Source organism: Ixodes scapularis, unplaced genomic scaffold, assembly GCF_016920785.2.
Source record: "Ixodes scapularis isolate PalLabHiFi unplaced genomic scaffold, ASM1692078v2 PGA_scaffold1__304_contigs__length_218370807, whole genome shotgun sequence".
Classification (NCBI taxonomy): Eukaryota; Metazoa; Arthropoda; class Arachnida; order Ixodida; family Ixodidae; genus Ixodes; species Ixodes scapularis.
In genome coordinates this window covers 16,549,379-16,570,668 of record NW_024609846.1, presented here as the reverse complement: position 1 = coordinate 16,570,668, position 21,290 = coordinate 16,549,379, and the positions used below count along the sequence as shown (strand labels likewise).

At 44.1% G+C, this 21,290-nt stretch overlaps 1 protein-coding gene across 1 annotated transcript in view; it reads right to left on the bottom strand.

Moving 5' to 3' along the window:
• Window positions 1-18,753, bottom strand: part of LOC115309204 (chymotrypsin-C-like) — a 35,069-nt gene extending 16,316 nt beyond the window's left edge. Inside the window, exons 1-3 of the mRNA XM_040223552.1 lie at window positions 18,681-18,753; window positions 8,410-8,590; window positions 2,438-2,571 (exon numbers count right to left, since the gene is read on the bottom strand). Coding sequence (XP_040079486.1) covers window positions 2,438-2,571; window positions 8,410-8,590; window positions 18,681-18,753 — 388 coding nt within the window. The remainder of the gene's footprint in view (window positions 1-2,437; window positions 2,572-8,409; window positions 8,591-18,680) is intronic.
• Window positions 18,754-21,290: the final 2,537 nt, after the last annotated feature.

Genomic DNA, 21,290 nt, shown 5'->3' with positions numbered 1-21,290 from the left:
TATTATATTCTTTAAGATTAGTATCTTACGATAGAATCAACAATATAATTCACTTATTAGCCCTTTGCATGACCTAATCGGTGGCATTCAAAATAATAATAGCGTTAATTGGTCTATTCTCGAGGAGGATAAAACTTTGTAATTGTGAATGTATAAATGCAATAAGGGTACTAATCTTAAATCATTTTCCGGAATTCGTTTATAGCCCTAAGTATGAAAGAACCGCATATCGTTTATTAAGGAAACACAATTTTTGTTCTTTTTAGTGCCGCATTGATAGAAATGCCATGGGACGACGTTGGGAGTAGAGGAAAAAAACAAATAAAAAAGACGTACATACTTTTTTAGTGCCGTCAAGTTGACAGCTACCAAGCGCTATTTGAGCAATTGAGAAGTGTGAAGTACGAACAAGGTCATACTGAAAATATTAAAACAATCATAACACAATGTACTCAGAAAAGTTTTCCACATGAAAGCATTACGTTTTAGCAAGCAGACGCGTGATATTAATTTCAGCTGTACGCCAGATTGTCTCTCTCTTTGCAAGCTGCGCACACAAAATAAATTATTTACGTTCGGCAACAAGTCTAGGTGCGCTAATCACCCTTGGTTCCGAACGAATAGAATTCTAGCCAGTAACTAGGTTATTGATGTTAAGCTTGACAACCCTAGGGAAGGGTTGTCAAGCCCTTTCCCATACCTCTTTTGACAGAATAATTGTTTGAACGTCATTGTTGACTAGTGGATGGATTCATTAATGGATAGGTTATTCTAACAAGTTCTGGACTCACGTAATTAAAATGTCTCAAGTGTTTATTTGTGTCAAACACTTCTTCATATTTTAGCCGTCATGAAAGTGTTTTCATGGTTTTTACCCAATAAATTAGATTGTAATATTAGCTTTTTGTTACAGATGAAGGCTGCTGGCTTTTATTGGGATCAATGATATCCTCATAGCGTAGTGAGCGCAGTAAAAATTTGCTGATCGATTATAATGGTGGGCTCCCCTCACAAAAGTTTCATCACAAGGCTCGTATACACCCTTGCGTATTGTTTTTCTACAACCAAGGGCGTGTTGCAGACTTGCGCTCGCTTGTAACGACATAACACGATGTTTCTACTCTGGCGCCATTACTGAGGTAGCATTAAAACTGAATTTAACTGGTGTGAATGTTTCTCGATTTTTGCGATATCAATTGCTTCTCCTATATATTGCCCATGGTCGTTAATGGCATTATTAAACGTTTCTTAAGTACATGGTGAAACAAAAGAATTGTTCAGGAAAAGGAAATGTGCGAACATTTTAAATCTTCAGGGATACCCAATTGATGATGTCACTGGTAATTGTGTTCTTTCGTCGTAAGCGACCACAATTGCGTGCACAATGTTGTTTAAAACACTTGGCTGCACTCATACGCAAGTGTGGAAACCAGCCAATGGAATTTGCGCCGCGTTCCAAGAATTTAGTAAGTGGCACAATAGGGATAAGAATGTCCAAACATAGCCCCAGCTGCCGTAAAACCAAAGTAAATTCGTCGCTTTGTTTTCAGAATAAGATCTTCCAGAAAACATAGATTTGAGAAAGGGAGGAACTTGAACCTTGGAGAACGCTCTCAGTTTAGTGGCGGACAATTCGTGTGCAGGTTCGTTGCACGTCAGCGTTTTCAATGCGAAGAGCAAGATCGCGGGCGGAAAGGCGGAAGTGCTTGCAGACGACCAACGCTCTCGTCAACTTCTTGCTCCTTGTACTGCTGAACGTAACTCATAACACGAATCACGTGACACCTATTGACCAGTTTGAACCACTTCAAATTCAGGCACACTAAAGGCATCAGGATACCGGTGTCGCCGAGGGGCGGTTAACCTCTTACCACACCAAAGAGCATACATATATTGGCGGGAGATGATGTTTCTAGGAAAGACTTCCGGCGCCACCTGTTTAATACATGTCACTCATAGAACTGGCATTATCGTCTCCCGTTGCAGCACAGATAATAAATGCTTTAATATATGTCCCACCGAACTCGATTAAGCATTCCTTCTCGAAATGAGGCATTTGAATTTCAATACAGGCTTGAATTATTATATTCTATAGCCTCTTGAAAACTGTTTGAGCTATTAAGAAACTGGAATATTTAACCGTCCCTTTAGCTGTAACAGCTCAAAAGTATTTTATAATAATATATAGCATGAACACATTGACTTCCCCGAAAGTACATAATGTATGTGATGTAGTCGAGAAATGAAGTGAGACTGAAACCAATACATAGTATATGCTGAAAGAGTCGGATCATATGGATATTTATTAGAAAGTTCTTTTCTTATGGAGAATTAGTAACTCAGCAGCTCAGTTAATTTAATCAAGCTTGATTAATAATATTTGCATTCACAACATCTTGGTAATGTAAAATCTTCTTTAGAGCATTCATGCGGTCACTTGCCTGGAATTCGCCGTTCACAAATTGAGAGTACATGCAGATTGTCTTAATGTTTTGCTTCCGTCCTCCTCCCCCTTTATTGCGGCTTAAATAGCTCCCGAGCGAAACTGTAAATAATTTCTTGGGTTCGTTGCTGTAATTTAATTATACGTGACATTACTATATCTGAGCTTACTTTCTACTTTAAAGGAACGTTACATGAACACGATGTGAGACCTAGTGCATCCCCCTGGTTGAAATTATTCACTAAAGAGGGCTTCAGTACAAACATTTGAAAAATACTACATATTGCTCTGCCGAAGACTTACACGTTGCATATACAGGGTGAAACAAGGAGACGGCAGGCTCTTTAAATCGACCGGAAAATTTGGTTTCTTAACCTATCGCGCTACGACTTTGTGCAGCGTTGCCCACAGATGGTACATTTTTTTGTAAAATTTGCAAAGAGCCAACTTACCCGAGTAAAAAGTAAAGAAAGAAAAAGGCTTAGCTCCTATGGAAACGCAACGACGCCACCGGTCTGCAAACAACACGGCGCCGTTTCGCACGGGAGACAAGAGATGGCGCGAGCGGTCGCGACGCCAACTGCCGCCAACGAAGGAGCAGACGACGCCGAGAGCCGGCCCTTTTGCAGACAAGAAACAGCAGTTCCTTGCTGTTACCGCGCCTGTCTGTTTTGTTTCTGCGACTGTCGCCGCCTACGGAACGCGCGCCGCTTTTGAGTCGAAAAGATCGTCTGCTAAAAAGGCCTGCTCTCGGCGCCGTATGCTCGTTCGTTGGCGGCGGTTGTTGCGCCATCTCTTGTCTCCCGTGCGAAACGGCGCCGTGTTGTTTGCAGACCGGTGGCGTCGCCGCGTTTCTATAGGAGCTAAGCCTTTTTCGTTCTTTACTTTTTCCTCAGGTAAGTTCGCTCTTCGCAAATTTTACAAAAAAAAAAAAAAGCGCCATCTGTGGTTAACGCTGCACAGAGTCGTAGCGCGATAGGTTAAGAAACCGAATTTTCCGGTTGATATAAAGAGCCTCATGTCTCCTTGTTTCACCTTGTAGTTATACTTGTTTCATAACGGGGGTGACCCGATGGTGCAGCCTCTACCTTTAAAGCATGAAATGCTCTATAACACAATCACATAGTTTCAGACATTTGTCCGTTCGCCCATGTAGCCAAATCACTGCGAAATCTACACAGGGTGTTTTTTTTGGCTTTACTTGCTCGTAACCTGCACGTGCGCGCTTTGTGCAGGTGAGTTGTACAGCCAGGGGGCATAGTATAGGTGGATAATCGTAACAATCAGTCAGCTAATTATGTATAATTTGTTAATGAACATTTTAATTAGGGAAAATAAAGGTAGGGTTCCAACTAGAAACCTGCTAAGAATTACCAAAGATCACTATATCAACTATTTTTCGAAGATATTAGACAGGAGCAACATTTCCCGGTGTTCTGAAAAAAAAAAAAAAAAAAAACTCTTAATTTGGTCAAGTTTGTAGGTTTCGGTTTCTTTTCGGGGCGCATCTTTGCGCCCCGATAAGGCGAATATGGGCGAATACGGTCCCCGGTGGTCGCGACGCAAAACCACCCCCTCGCCTCTTTCGTAGGGTGGAGGGAAGTAGGGCGCACGTGTGTTGCGCGTCTAGCCAGTGGGGAGCGGGGCCGGAAAGCAAAAGTGCGCTTCTATAAGAGGCTGGAGCATAGAAACGCGTGTAAACATAGCGTTTTTTCAGAGCGCCGTAAAATGCTGTCCCCGCAGCTGCTTTATATCTTTGTAAAAAAAGTTCGTTCGGTGGTTTCCGATGATGCTGGGCAAGTCTTTCTGTGGAACCACATGTTTGTTTTCAATAACTAAACCATTAATTACTAAATGTTAGTGAATCATCGCTCGAATTAGTATATTTTTGCAGTTCTGGACGTCCTCTAAGGCCTCTATTTTGTTTCTGCAGGTAATTTTTTTAAATTTTAATCCGCATATTTTTAGTTTTTTTAAAGCTTTCGCAGAAACACCCTATCACGAAAGATGGACAAATTTGACATTGCGAAAACTACGCATCGCACCATAAAAAGGCTTGTGTTATTTTGGTCCTAGGGCAGGGGCCTATTGAGAAAAAATTATTAAAGATCGGGATAATTAAATTGTTAAATATTTTTCCTTAATTTTTTAAGTATTTAGTTTAAGGGAATGATTTCATTTAGAATATTGCTGAGCATCATCCAAAAACACTACATCAACATATGCAGAATGATAGAAGGCACGCGGGGTATTAGACGGCTTTCTAAGAAACAGCACAATTTTGACGGGTTTTTAAGTTTCGGTTGGCAATCGGAGCGCTTCTCGGCCCCAACGGCACCGCACTCCGTAGAGAAATAGTGCAACCAACCTCTACAGCGCTGTCTTTACGCAACCCTTTCCGACGTTTGCAAGCTGAGATGACGCTCGACGTCTCTGCCGCAATTCGTAACTAGCTCGGGCCTCAAATCAGCAACGGCTGTCGTCTACAAGTTAAATGAATTCGAAACTAATAGTAAACAGAGAGCTGGTCAGGAATTAAGCCCGCAGAAACCAGGAACCGGGATGGTGCTATCGGTTAAGGTTGCTAGAGTTTCTTGCTAAGTTGCGCCGCCCAGGCGGCGCAACTAAGCAAGAGAAAAAGGGAGTAAACATGTCCCCTACCCCATGGCACCCGGGCGTGCGGTCTTGCCGCTCTAAGCGTCTGCTTTGATCTTGACGAACGCTCTCTTGAACACCGCGCCAGATATCTGCCCACTTCATGGCCTTTGTAAAACTGACACTGACGCCTTTGAGATATGGTGCCTGAAACGCGTCTCTGATTGGTGTCTTTAGAGTCCTATCTTGCCCGTACATCAAATGTAGTCCTCGTGTAAAAAAATTATGTCACAAGCCTGGAGTGTCGTGCTGTTGCATGTCGCTATCCTGGCAGTTGGTCGTAGAATTGCTGGCAAAATGCACGAGCGATCGCGAATGTCGCTCTCGTCACGGTGTCCGAACTGCTCGCTGCAGAAACCTCGGTGAACTGTCCAGCTTGAGAGGGACCTGCAGCAGGAGCGGCGCTTGCCAGATACTCCACTGCTGCTGGGACGCCGCCAGGATCGAGACAGGCGACAGAAGCACTGCTATGACGTCATTGGGCAGAACCCGAGGGACTACTTTTTGTACGCGGTCAACAACCCAGTCGGAGACGCGCGTTCCAGGCACCATAGTTGAGGTGCCAAACCAGAGTCAATGACGAAGCAATGTCTAAGGAACACGAGTAGCACAAATTTCAGGTTCTACATGCCGTGGCTCACCCAGGAGGAAAATTTAAGAAGCCTGCCTGCCATAAAGAACCATAGGAACCCTAGCCCGGGACGGGCTCCCATTAGCTTTCATTAGCCGCTTATCGAAGAGCCATCTGGCGGCACCGAATGCAACCAAGACGAGGAGTGGGTTTTATTTGTATGCTGCGGCGTGCGCGGTGTGCACACCATGTATATCTTAAACCGCGGACCACACATACCCGGTATCAGGAAACGTCAGAAAAACCGGTTTGGTTACCATGACAGCAGAATTAAGACGATGTACTGAAACAGATAAAGTTAAACAAACACATATACACGCCAACCAGAAATCAAACCCATAGATCTTCGCCCACCACCCTCTGCTCCATCTCCGGGCGAGCTGAACGGCTTTCCACTTGTATTGACTGAAGAGCATGCCCACGTCTCCGACCACAATAGACTTTTTTGAGAAGTTCTCCGAGCAACATTGGCGGTCGCCATTGCTGGGACACGAAACGCGTGATTGGATCCGAGTACTCGCCGAACGAAGACGCAGTCTTTTTGTACATTACACGCTCAGAGTTCGTGAGCGAGCAATATCGGACAGGCGATGGCGCGGACTTTGGAAAGGGGTCTAAACGGTATGCTTGCGTCCTCCGTAGTGTGTGGTGATGTTGTAAGGGTGCATGGAGAAACAAATAAACACTCTGTTCCTGCGCCCCGAAAGTGACACGTTCACATATTTCCAAAAAAGTTTAAACGATCGATTTTTAAATAAGGCGTCCCATTTCTTATACCGTACCGTTTACCCCGAGCTAGAGTCCGCGGACTATACACATTCAAAAGTTTAAGTTTTACGTGGGTCAGAGTATCTCCAGTTGCGGTATAAAATAGAAATATTCGTTTTTTCTAGATCCTTCATTCTGACTTGACATGACGGATTTCGTGAATCCCAGAAATTTTTACTGATAATTTATTTATAACATAAGCTCCTGTGTGAGCTAATAAAGCAGGTTTTATTCAAGGTGTGCTGTTAGAAGAACTCTCTCTGTAAGTATACAACGCAATATACGAACACTGAAACGCCGAGGAAGAGCTAAAGACGTAGAGGACAAATGCTATACTCACAACTGTCGCTTATCTCAAAACTGACGTTTCACTCACAACTGAAGTTTAGCTCACAACCGATGTTTAACTCACACCTGAACGTTTAGGGCTGAATTGCATGTAAGCGATTAAGCGATCGACGAGAAGAGCGTGGCGACAGCGATGAGTCAGCGACGTGCGACTTTTTCCCAAGCGCGAGACACATCCGCGGAAAATGCATCCGATCCGACGTGCGAACCGCCGGAACGACGTCCGAAGGAGAGGGTTTTCATCGCACCGGAGCGTCGGACGGGGGCTCCGTCCGGCGCCGGCATGCGACCAACTTGCCGGATATCGCCGCACACACGGTCCGATTTTTGGAGGGCCGCAGCCAATGAGTACGGATGGTGCGAAGGTCATGTTGTCACGTGACTTTCGGACCGATCGGGCGAGGAGGCGCTACGTGCTAGGGGAAGCGGATGTTGCGGTGCGCGGTGCGTCACGCGACGCGAGTCGTGGTTGTGAAGGGAACGGACGCCATCACTGGAAACCATATCGAGTTTTCCCGCGCGAACAAAACGAGCTGCTGTTTTCGCGCGCCCAAGCCAGCCCGCCTTGTGGGACCGATCGAGACCGTCGAAACCCGAATATACTCGGTTTCACCTTAGGATGGACAGCAGCGGACGCTACGAGCCATTCCAATGTCATGTGAGTGTCATGTGAGCTTCGGGAGAGACGCAGCCATGCGCGCGGTACGTAATCACGTGATTTGTACGCAGTGCTCGTTTCGCTGGGATGGCTCCTAAGGTCCGCTGCGGTCCTTCGCGATTAAGTGATGTTGAGCAGAAAAGTAGCCTCACGGAAAATCTTTACACACGCACACTTTAATAGAATGTAATAAAAATATTATGTTTGTTTTAAAGTCAGAAAAACCAACAAGGGCGAGGCAAGTATTTTAGTTTTCTAGGCTAGGTGGCGCGGGCTACCGCCCGTTATAGATATAGCCATTAGCATCCATTCATCCATTTGGTAGAGGGACACCCGAAACTGGGCGGAGCTGAACGGAGCGACGCAACTGGAAGCAACGACGTGTCGGAAACCATGTGTCACGAACCGTCCTGTGCGGCGAATCCGAGCAGCCTTCTTCCCGACAGTTCGCACGCCGGATCGGACAGTTTTAACGCGCATGTGTCTCGCGCTTCGCAGTCAATCGTCGGATCGCTTAGTTTTTGTATTTCGAGAATAGTCGCTGATCAAATTTTCCGCTAGCTCCCGTCGTTTCCATGCAGTTTGCCTAGTCGCTCGACTGACCGAGCGACAGCGAAGCGGGTCGCAGTCGGTTGTCTCGTCGCTTGCCAAATCTCTTACATGCGGATTGTAGTTTAAACTCGCAACTGACATCGCCTTCTAGGCACAAGGCGCGAAATATGAACCGGCTGCACACGACAGTCCGGAAAATACGACAGTGCTTTCAAGGAAAGGATCACCGAAAATTTGTTTCTCTTGAGCTTCGTAAAACTGTTGACTAGTGTTATATATAGAGGAAATATTTTAGATCGCTTTGGGATTTATTCTATCAGAACGTTACAGAATAATAGATCTAGAATTGCTTACGTTAGACAGTGAGCACTCGTTAGCACATGTCGGGAGCTTATCAGGGCTCCACCGCAGCGGTGTTGGTTTCCTTGTAAAATTTCAACCATCCATGGCCAAGCTCCAGCAATCGCGTTTGTGCCGTTCAAAATGCGTTCACTTATCACAGAGTCTGGCGTTGTTGTAACAAGTCCGCAATTCCCTGAACGAAACGAATTAGACATGTCTTATTGGTAATGGTTATGTGCAATTATTAGGGGGTTATGCTTTGTAGAAAAAGAATAGCAGTGCAATACATTTAATTAAGTTCCGGTATATGAGACAGAGAACTACCAGAATGGTTTTTCGATGAATGTTCTTGGCTCTTCATGAAGAACTAAACTTAGTAATACAAACTGCATACATGGAACTATAGTGTCAGAATATGAACAGGCGAGATCCTGTCAGTACACTATGGCTACAATGATTCCGCAAAACCTTAGTGCACAAGCAGAATTGAAAGCAAGGGAAGCATTCACATTTTTAACCAGACCGGGGAAACAGGACGGGACAGCACTCACCCCACTTACCAAAGTTAAAACTCTCAGCTCTTAACGAGCTCGCCTGCACCCTTGCATTAACTTTTTTAAAGTGAAGTATAGAACAATAATAATGACGAAAAATATGTTTGATCGGAATTGTGAATGCATAAAGATATTCAAGCGCTTCCCTTAGTGAAGAGTCGTTCAAAATCAGTATACTCGAAGTGTACTGCAGTATACTAAAAGTTTAGTTTCAGTGCGGTCTTTGTACTGATTGTATACTTTAAGTGTATTTAAAGTATACTTCCAGTATGAATTGTGGTGGACTGAAAGTATACCCGTCCGTACAAAACTAGTACATGTAGTAGAATCGTAGTGCCCACGGTAAAAAGTAGTTCAAAATCAGTATACAAGAAGTGCACTCAAGTATACTAAAGGTCTGCTTTCAGTGCTTGCGGTCGGCTTGCTCAAATTATAGTAACGGATATATATATATATATATATATACAGGGTGTTTTTTTTATTTTTACACATTTGTATAAAAAACAAACGTGCAAGCTGCAGTAATGCGGTTTGTGCAGGTGGGTTATACGGCCAGGGGGCATTATGTGGGCGGCTAATCTTTGCGATAAGTCGGCTAATTAATTAAAATTCGTTAATCATCTTTTTAATTACTGAAAATAAACATATGGTTTCAATTAGAAAAAATTGCTGAGCATCATCGAAAACCCCTAAATCAACCATTTTTAGCAGGATATAACGCCAGGGCATCATTTTACGGCGTTCTGTAAAAACGCTCCATTTGGGCGCATTCCTAGATTTCGGTTTCTTATCGGAGCGCATCTACGCGCCGGCGATCCTGCTCCCCGGCGGTCGCGACGCGAAGCCACGTCCTCGCCTCCCTCGTAGAATGTAGGGAAGTGCGGCGCACGTGTGTTGCGCGTCTCAGCCACTGGGGTGCAGGACCGCGGGCGCGGTGATGCGCTCCGATAAGAAACCGAAATCTAGAAACGCATCCAAATGGAGCGTTTTTACGGAACGCTGTTAAATGCTTCCCCGACGTTATATCCTTCCAAAAATAGTTGATTTAGTGGTTTTCAATGACGATCTACAAGTTTCTAATTGAAACCGTATGTCTATTTCCACTAATTAAAAAGTGAATTAACAGATTTTAATTAATTGGTCGACTTATCGCAAAGATTACCCACCCACATAACGTCCGCCAAGCCGTATAGGACACCTGCACAAACCGCATTATTGTAAGTTTCACGCTTTTTTTTAAACAAATGTGTAAGAACAAAAAGAAAACACCCTGTATATATATATTAAATATATCCGGTGATACGGTAGCCGTGATAAATTTAGAGACGAGGGAAAAAATCAAACAACGAAAAGTTTCGAGGCAAATATAACAAAGACCACCTTCGACATATTTTTTTCTTTTTAGTTTGGGTACCTTGTCATGTACTTTTTTGGCATGAATTTGTAGTAAAAATATGTCGCATTATTTTATTGAGAAAGTCGACATAACTGTTCAAATAAGGGTCATTTTTCAAAGCCTTCACTTAGCAGTGCCCTATACAAGAAGTGACTCCGAGTTCCAGTTTCACCAAACTAACACATATCTTTCATATGTTTTTGTTGTGATGAGGTCACTGACAGCTAGAGCAATAGGTCACACAGTAAACGTAGGGAGAAACTATTTACAGCGTTTCACATACACTGTACAAAGAGGTATCGTATTAAAGACTAGTGATTTGAGAAATGATGAGGGAGTGTGAAGTTTTACTTTCTGGTATATTTTACAGTTAGAGTAAAAGAAATTACTTTACATCCACACACAGAAATACAGATATAATATAAAAAAATGTTTAGGTTGGCTATGCATTTCCAGGTACAAACAACTTCAGGTGAAGAGTGCGACCGCGCCTGAATGTAGCAGCTTCGATACTCTCGGTGTACGAATGGATCGTGGCAAGCCGAGATGTTTTATCCTGCGAGAGGATAACGTTCTGTGATTCTCGTATGGTGATCAGATAACGATTATAAGCTATAACCAAGTAAAACAGTAGGTTCAATACTCCGCGAAGAAAACTGGGAGAACTAAGATGTCCACGTATTCAAAATGAGCAGTCCTTGGGGAATCAAATTCGCCACTTTACGCCAAGGCTTGCCCCGCTGCACCCATTTAATAAAGTTTTTTTTTTCTAACCAGATTCGACTGTCCGTGCTGGCATATGCCACAGGTCCCTTCTGCTGATGTCTTTCACAGCTGCCGCGCGCGCCAAGACTGAATGCCAGGAAAGGCGCGCACCGTCAGCCACTTTTTGTCGTAGTTGTTGTTTACGATACCGAACAACCTCATTTTTGTCCGAATACACAAGATGCGCGCATTTCCGTTTCTCGGATAGGAAGTTCACCATTGTCCTGGCCGTCTGAATTGCGTTTACTGCACGTTCTCTTGGGTTGTTCAGCGTGGCCTGGTGCTTCACGAGTCCGCCAACTCCATCGCGTGCCTTTTCCTATGTCCAGATGCACAAAATAACCACTAGGCTTGTGGGCAATTGCTCTGTGCATACTGGTGAATCTGGTAGCGATTCTTAAAATGACTGGCGACCCCGTGACTTACGTACGTCACGTGCGAGTGTACCGCAGCGTTGTCTTCAACCCACTCTTTCACTTTTTCCAGAGCCAAGCGCGTGTGAGCGTCGTCGCAACATAGGTCCTCATTGATGATAGCAAAGCTCTTTGTAGATTTTCTTGTCGTTACTACACATAGAAATATTGTGATTTGTTCTTATTTTTTTAAGTTGTATGCTTGAATCACGTCCGGAAGCAAAATGGTCCAGTTTTCAGGAAAGTCAAAATGAAAGGCAATGCTTCTGCGTTGCATGCACTGCTTTTCATCCTAGATTGCTCTACCTTGCGTTTGTCGCGTAAGGTTTTGAAATATCCATTTTTGAACCGTTACTTGAACAACTTTTAGTAAAGTCTCAGGATTCAAGGTCGCTTTCACAAGAACGCCGGACTCCCATGTTGTAAGCACAATCTCTTCATCCTCCGGGATATGAAGTTCCTCGAGTCTAAGAGACTGGCTTTTTGGGCAGTGATCACAGTGTACTTAACGACGCAGGCCTGTTAGTGGGTCGCACAGAAATGCTGAGTTCCTTTAACCAGTGTTGAATGTTGAGCCTATAACGTTCTCTAGAACGGCAATACAAGGACAATAATTAGCGCAGCGCACACAGACACACACTTCCTGGTTTGGAATACATTTCACCTATTTAGTGCGCAAGGAATAAAATTTTGTTAGCCTAACGCCGGAATCAGGATCCTTGCCTTCGTATACACGAAAGGCCTCTCGGCTTGTGCGTGTCAGGAAGCGCTTTGGCACGAGCGTTTTCTCCCCGTCGAGCATGACAAAGATCACGTCCTTCTGGTTGGCACATTGGCGCGAACATTGTACCTCGTCTTTCGTGAAGTACTATGCACTCTTAGAAAAAAGGGTATCGATAGGGAAAGGCAGAAAACTTCGTCCCTGAAGCAGGGGAGCAAATAGTTCCTCCGTCGCCTGCATCTCATTATACCGGCGGTGAATCGAGCAAATCAAGCTCAATAAGGCTTAACAAGGACGCTATGTTTCTTGTACGGGACGGGAGGAGCAGCAAATAAAAGCGTAACACGAGCTGTCCGCGAACTGTATTTTTTTCCGAAGCCACATTCCCCCCACAAGTACAGAAACTTGCGTTTCTAAAGCAGCTACTCAGTCTTCTCGTCGTCAGCACTGCGATGTTAAACGGAGTCAACCGATACCCGGTTTCTTCGCGCCGTTTACGTCTTACCTTTGCAGTTCCTCGAGTCACAATTCCTTCGGCAACCGCACATCACGGAGAAATGGCAAACACATCCGCAAAACGAAAAGCCGCCTTAAAAAAAAAAAAAAAAGAAAAAAAACAAAAAAACTGGAAGTTGTTGTTTATCGCGTACCGGGAAAGAAGGTTAAATCTTTTGCCACCAGATGGCAGGGTCAAACAGAGTAATTGCAAGTAGCTAGGCTAGGTTGCGCCAGGTGCCGCCCAATTCATGTTCTACAAAAAAATATTTCCGCTGGCCATCTCGCGCTTCGCTATCTTCGGGAACCTGTACTGTACACACATGTGCACACACACACGCACACTACAAGCATCAGGTGGACATACATTGAGCGCATACACGTGCATGGCACTTACGAACATCAATACAACGGCACACTAAAACCCGAAGACTTCACCCCAGCTCTGCGTTTCCGTCTTTTATAATGGTCGTTTTGAACGTACGGAATTTTCGGTGTCTGCGTAAGCAATAAAAAATATTCCCAGCGTGTTGATTTTTTTTGTCAGCAATGTCATACCTCTGGGAGTATTTTGAATGGCTCAGAGGATGAATCTCTTATTAAAAAGTAAGCGCTCGATCATGCCGTAATTATTTGAAATCCAATAAATCACGCCGCTCCAATGCGGTTCGCAGCCATGAGTTTGTTTCCCCGCACGGCACGTCGTAGCCTGTATTTCTATTGTAGTGTTTGTTTTTCTATTTGTGCTGTTCGCGCACGGCTGCAATTGCCGTCTTGAATTAATCTCTGTAGGACAGATAATCAACCAGCTGGAAATGATGCTTCACGGGCAGAGAAATTGCTTTTCGATCAACTGGAATGCAGTCAAAGCCGCGACTTGCGGCAGGTGTTAAGTGTACGGAGCTACGCCGTGGCGTGCTGGAAAACTTATAGCGCTCATTCTAGCGCGCCACTTGGAGGGCAGTTTCTCCAGGAACCGTAGTATATTTTAACAGCAAAATAAAGAGTAACAATTTTTTTTATTTCGTGCTACTTTTTTTTAATGCTAAAATTCCACACTGTGAATACACGTACTTTCCATTATAATTTCGTACTGTTCTGTCCTTTCCCCAGAGCACAATCGAATCTCGGGGAGGAGACAACCGACAGTCACACTGGCTTCTTTCAGTACGATATTAGCTTACCATTCAGACCAGCGTTCCAACATGACTATCCGCACGTCGATCGATTGCGCCTAATTCCTCAAGTGGTCTTAAACTCTTTAATGTAAAGTGGAATGTCAAACTGCGACACCCCGCCCCCTCCGATCACGGCCCGACCAGCGGCATCAATGCCCGACAGTTTACGTTATCTCATTGTGTTGTTACAGTACTAATACGCGAACACACGGTCACATCGGCGATAATTCCAGTCGTCTGTTCACAACGCACAACACTGCCATCACAATGTTGCTGCTGTTGCTGACACGCAGAAATACAGAGCCACGTTGATTGCCGGTTGACACTCGGCATCGGAAAACAGAACCGAACTCAGCACGGAAGGCAGCCGGCAGCAAAACCTGCCTGTCTTGGATGCAGTTCCTGCGATTTCCATAACATCGAAAAAGTCGACACAGCTCCGCGTGGTTCCGCTACTGTAGTTCCGCATGGATCCCGCAATCCGACGACTGCCATCTTACCCAGTGCACGTAGCGCTGCTGGCACTGCTCCGGAACTTCGCTGTTTCTAGCGGCTTTGTTTGCTCGTTTGATAAAATAAGTGATAAAAACGTCAGTGCAACCGAAATATTCTGCACGTTTGGACTACAAGACGGAATTACAGGCGGCCTTCGCTGCCGCTGAAGCTCAATCAAGTCAAAAACATTTATTAAACAATGTGCGCGACGTGCTCGAAAAACGAAACCGAAAGAAGATGAGTCGGGAGGGCGAAAGCTTTGTCCCGCCTGCCTGGAGAAGGAGAAAAACGTCTCGTTCCTCCCTTTTTCTCGTGTCGGCTTGGGGGCGCGTCAGTAGAAGGGAGGGAGACGAGCCGTTGCTGCCTTTTTCCTCCATGTCTTTTTAGAGCGTAGGCAGCAGACACGTTCTCAGGGCTCTCCTTGCACCTCGCGTAAGGATTTAGCTGATACCACACGCCATGCTATATAGAGCGTAAACACTGTCGCCATGTTAACATTTTCTAGGTTAACATGGCGACAGTGTTTACGCTCTATTGTATTTAGACGGGGCTTGAGCATTTGGGGATTCTGCTGTCTGTCGGTGCGCCCCTTTGTGCCTAATATTATCATACTACAGGTTTGACTTGAGCTAGTTGGTACATATTAATAGGGTAAGCTGAACAGTTAGTTACAAATAAGAAAAACCAAGATAGGAAAACAGATACACACCGCTGACTATCGACTTCCCTCCTTTAATACTTCGCCTTCCTCTTTTCTTTTTTCTACTGCAGCTAGGGATAAAAACCTATCCCCCATGTCCGGGCGCTGCACCTATTAGGATGCCAAGTGGCTCATGCCACACCTCAAGGGTTGTCTTTCTTTCGTTTGGACCGTGATAGACTGGGTGCTCACGCGCACTTGACCACATTTTTCAATGGCCGGGGCTTCAATTACTTTGCTTGCATATGCGTTCCGGTGTAGCCCTCGAGTGGTAATGTTGTTAATATTAGGAGTGCAATTGCAGGAGCGGCAGTTTGTGGAGAGATGTCCCGCCAATGTTCCTTTAACAAAAGCCGCGTGCTCCCTAGCTCGATCGTTCACCACACCGCCCAGCTTTCCCTATATAGCACCTGCTACAGGAAAGTGGTATGTGGTACACAACGCCCATTTGGCACGGGGTATACTGCGTCCTGTGAGCAATAGGGCATCGTTCCTTTTCTTGATTTGTTCTTTGATTAGTTCTGCGGCACATGGAGTACGCCTCGTTTGGTGCCGAGAACACAACCGAATATCATAAATTCCAGCAGTCATTTTAGGTTGTGCGTGAGTCCATGTACGCAGGGTATAACCGCAAAGTTTCTTCGATTTGTAGCTTTCGATGAAGCCACATTCCCTGCATGCTGGCATTTCGATTTCTGCCAAATGGTTTAAAAAACGGCCACCAGGAGAGACTCTGGATAACCAGACTCACGAAGACGCCTTATCTGGTTTTCACAACTTGGTTCTAGTTGATGGTGACATGACCTCTTTAGGGTGGAAATAAGAGCAGTTGTGGAAACACTCCTTTTGATGATTTTAGAATTCCCCGAGTTGTATGGAAGAAACCCGTGGCACGAGCGCGGCTCATATCTGCAGCATGCGTGGCCTTCTTCGAACTGAAACACCAGGTTAAGGAACCTGGCGGATTTTGCAGCGGGTAATTCATATGTGAAATCTGATTCGGAACAACATTCTTGGAAACACTGCAAAACTTTTGCTTTGCACCCACCCTCTTCTTCGTTCACTTCAGTGTTACACAGAATAACAAAAAATCATCCACATATCGGAAGGTGGCCTTGATCCTGCTATCTTTTAGTTTGCTTTCAATGATCTTGCCACAAGCTACCAAATTTACATCGCAGAGGTGACGAGCTATCCGAGATCCAATGCATACATCACTTCTCTGTAAATATGTATGGCCTTTATCTGAAAATACTGTAGCGGTCAGATAACGCCCTATAAGCACCAAAAAGGAATCATCGTTCACTCGCGTGAGGCCAACGAGTGGGATGGCGACTTCCACGACTGCTCAGTAAACAAGCAATATTTTGCTGGTTGAAGCGAACCATCTTATGCTTTACATCGAGCGGGGAAATGCGAAATAAATTGTATCAGCCATTTTGCCAGAACTAGCGAGGAGTGTGGTCTGATACTTCATTAACTAAAGCGCCATAATAGCGATCTTCGTGAGGAAATGATTCTTGCTAACCACAGAACACCATCACGGAGAAAGGAGCTGCTTTACTGCGTTTTTATTCTAGATACACGTCAGGGATATAATTCAGAGAGAAAGACTGAGATAGAGAGAAAGAAAGAAGAGCATATAGTGTCATTAGACAATAAGGTAAACAAAGTTCCCAGTGGCCGATGGCTGCAGGATCTTTTCTCGGATCACTAGTCCGTAATATGGTAGCTTTTTGTACACGGTAGTTTCTCCTCTCTTGTACTGTGTGAACGATTGATATAGTTATTAATGACCCCATTTGAATAGAAATATATGAAAGATGTGTGTTAGATTCAGGAAACTCGAACTCAGAGTCACTTCTCGTATATGACACTGTTAAGTACAGGCTTTGAAAAAGGACCCTACTTTGGGAAGTTATGTCTTCTTTCTCAATCAAATATTGGAGCCTGTTTTTTTTTATAGAAATGAATTCCGAAATAGAGTATGACAGGGTACTCAAATTAAAAAAATCGAAGCTGGTGTTTTTTTTTTTTATTTGCATCGAAATGTTTTGTCGTTTGATTTTTTTTCATGTTTGGCTAAATATATTACGGCTATCGTATCACTCAGATACAGCAATTTGACGTGTTGGGCTAGTTGGTTTAAAATGAACATCTTGGGAAGAACCAGCAGCAAACAAACTCGGCCAATAGTAAAGGAACAAACACGACACGACGGCGCTGAATTAACAACTGCTGTTCATTACACAAGGTTGGAAGGAAGAAAACAATAATCATCTTAATCGAATAAAATTATGTAGACACAGACAAACGTGCGAACCAACCAGCATATTATGTCGCGATAGGTCCAATAAGTGGCTACGTAATGCCCGTCATAGTCGATCGCAGGTACCCCAACTCTTTGTCAGATAGCGCCACTGACGATTCGCTGACGCATCTCCCGCCATGTTCTGAGACAAAAAAGGCCTCGATAATGTCACTTGTCACCTTGTCTCTATGTCTGTCCAAAACAGTGGCTTCACTAAAATTAGGCTGGCACATGCAGTCCCTGCAGTGTAAAGGTAGCGAAACCCCGACTGGTAGCCCTGAGTGAATACGAATGCTCCTTAAGTCTATCATTTAGGCATCGGCCCGTCTGTCCAACGTACACCTTGCCACAAGACGGGGGTATCTTATAGACCACGCCAGACACACAGGCCACAAACGGCACTGCGTGCTTTTGGTGCCTTGGTTTTTTAACAGCTTTCGGCAATAGCACCCACCTTTGCACGTATCTGACCCATTTTTTTGTGGGGCAGAGAATACAGTCTGGACACCATAGCGACCTGCGACCTGTTTCGGGTTATGGGAAACCTCATAAAGATAGGGGCGACCACGATTCATGTTTTTGTCGAATTCAGTCTTCCTCTCCCTCCCTTTAGCGTTTTTCAACAGGGAGCTAGCCTCTTCAAGTGAAAAGGGCTGATGGAAATTAGCCCTTTTGACTCAGATACCTAATATACGTATATTTTAAGTATCAGCCGTATATAAGTAGAATGCTATCAAAAATATATGGTGGGATTAAATTATTTCATGAGATACAGGCCTGCAAAGTTTGACATTTTTCGTTCGATCAGGCAAGTTTGGCATTTTTTAAGAAAAAAATTTAACTTAAATTAAATAAATATTATTACTATATCTAACAAGAAAGCTGTAGTCATAGTTTGTTTCCAAAAAGTATAGAAGTTTTCTAATTTTATCATTTTAGTTATTCACTGTCAAACCTGCCGCCTCCATCAGTGGGTGTTGATGCAACTGTTCACCAATCAATGCCTTCCGACTCTTCCTGTCTCCAACTTTTTTTCTGGTCAAAACTTGGTGTGAATTTGTTTATACCAGAAACTAGACAAGGGCATATAAAAACATCAGTTGATTTAAAGATGTCGACCAGCCACCCTTTGGTCGATCTTATCTGAAATCTGCCAGCTGTGTAATCTTGAACTTTACAATGGTTTTCGTCCTTCTAGTGGGGAAAACGCGCATATATCTCAAATACACAACATTAACGTATATGAGATACATACCGGTTAAGCGAGGAGAAGATGCGGAGTTTCGTTTTAAGTAGAAAATAATCAAAACCAATATGTCGGTTTTCATTTTACGACTTCTCTCGAGAGGAGCGTGCCTCGAAGTACGCTGTGAACTTTTTTTAAGCGAATATCTCCCAGTGAATTTCTTTTTCTTCTGATTTATCATTTTTAAATGTGGTTTCGCGTTTCTATTCGCACACCGTTTGTTGGGTGATAAGTCAGGAGCAAAAAAGCAAACATTGACTGCTGTGGTCAACATTTAACATTTAGGAAACGCCACATTGATTAAAAGAAGGGAAATACACAAGGAGTTGCAGCTCACAGCCTACGCAACCTATCACGTCAAGAAGCTTCCAACGTACGCACATCTCCCAGTTGTGAGATTCCGACAACGCAAAAAACCACTCTAACTACTTCCTGCTACTAAACAATAGGATTGGGATGTCATAATAATGAAGTAAGGAAGACAATGTCGCTTTTACGTGTGCTCTTAGCGCGAACTTAATTACCTTGAACTATTGTTACTTACATCTGTACTCTTTAGAAAACGAATGCTTTGGTTTCTAACTGTTTTTAAAAACCGTGAGTTAAATCCACGCGAATGTGAATTTTCTCACGGACAACCTGAAATTTACTTTAATACGGTTTTGTACAGAAGGCACTTATTTCCCAAAAAAGTGCATGGAATTTTTTTATAAATGTTTGATCAGTAATGATCGTGTCCCAACTCATAACACTTTTATTCCTTTCTTTAGCGTTGCGATTACCGCAGGAATGTTTCTATAGGTGCTATTCACATAACGTCATTTTCTAGGTGCGCTGGCATCGACCGCCACGGCCGCCATCTTCGAAGTCTCTTCCTCATCCCGCGTACACTCTTAGAAAAAAACGGGTATCGGTGGTCCTCCCTAAGGGGCGGAACGGTCTTGTAACTTATGTTGTTCTAGAAAGGAGGAAGCTTTCGCCCTTTAAGCAGGGGAACAAAGTTCCTCCGTCGCCATATACTCATTATGGCGGCCCCGAATCGAGCAAATTGAGCTCAATAAGGCTTAAAGGGGTGATGCGGCGATTTTTTGAGCTACCTCAACGAACTATATTTTCTGACTCCCCGGGCTTTACCCTTTCCGGTATGAAATATAGTATCGCGACATTCATAATAGTTACCGTCGAATCGGCAAATGAAAATGATGCGGAAACCAACATTCAAATATACCCGCACTTTTCAGTGCCGTGACGTCAGTGGCGGGCAGGCTTGCCAGTCGAGCGAGCAGTCTAAAAAATGGAATATGCCAATCATTTGTTCCGTGCTGCAGCGCGGGTTCTGGAGCGAGCTTCCAAAGCATTCATTTGACACCATGAAACTGCTTCGAATCAGTTGGGAACAAATTCTACAGTCCAAAGAGTGAACCACTCCACTTCCACTGACGTCACATTTTGTTGTTGCCAGTAGAGACTTTCGGTTTGGAAAACACGGTGAGGACCAAAATTGTAAATTCAATAACTTCGTGAAAAAAAGTTATTTACCTAATATTTGGAATACTACTTTAGCGATGTTGTTTGGCGAGTTTAGCAAAATTTCAAGCAAATCGGGGACCATGAAGAAATCGCCGGAGTACCCCTTTAACAGTGCCGCTTCGTGTCTTGTACGGGACGAGAGGAGAGGCAAATAAAAGTGTAACACGAGCTTTCCGCGAACTGTGTTTATTTCCGAGGTCAGCTTCCTACCGCAGGTAAAGACACTTGTGTTTCAAAAGCAGTTACTCAGTCTTCTCGTGAACAGCACTTCGATGTTGAACGGAGACACCGAATACCCAGTTATGTCAGGCACTTTACGTCTTACCTTTGCTATTCCTCGAGTCAATTCATTCGTCAACCGCATATCACGGAGGAATGGTAAACTAGTCCGCGATACCAAAAGCCGCTCTCAAAAGAACATACCCGAAACCGCTGTCGCACGGTAACCAGAAATTATCGTGTAGCGTGATAAAAGGTTAAATTGCTTGCCACCAGACGGCAGAGTCAAGCAGAGTAATTGCAAGTAGCTAGACTAGGTGGCGCTAGTTACCGCCCAATTCATGATCTACAAAAAATGTTTTTATCAATTAGGTGGACGACCTACGTCATGACTGCGTCGGATGTCACGTGCTCTAAGCTGGGCCTTCCCCGAGCGCTTGCCGAGAGGGGGCCGTCTATAACCAAAAATACAGCCGCCAGGCTCAAAATACAAACGAGCGATTGTCATTTACGAATATTGTGGATCATATTAAACCTATTTTTGAACACGACGGACGTATTTCAAATTTTGTTGAAGTATCCCTTTAACGGGCAAGTAAAACTCCCGAAAGCATGAGGTATCAGATGAGGAAAGGAGGAAGTACCAAAGATTATGCTAAATTCGTTCAGGCCGCAGCAGAGCACGAGCCGCGACGTGGATACATTACTAACAGAATTGTTCGTTATGCAAGGCTTGTTTGTTAAAATTCCTTATTCCCTTCTGGTCATTGTTTCAGTTAACGCCCAATTTATTACCTAAAAAAAGACACATTATTTTATTATGAGTCATACGGATACATTTTCTCGAAATTCTTTTGGCGTTGGAATTGA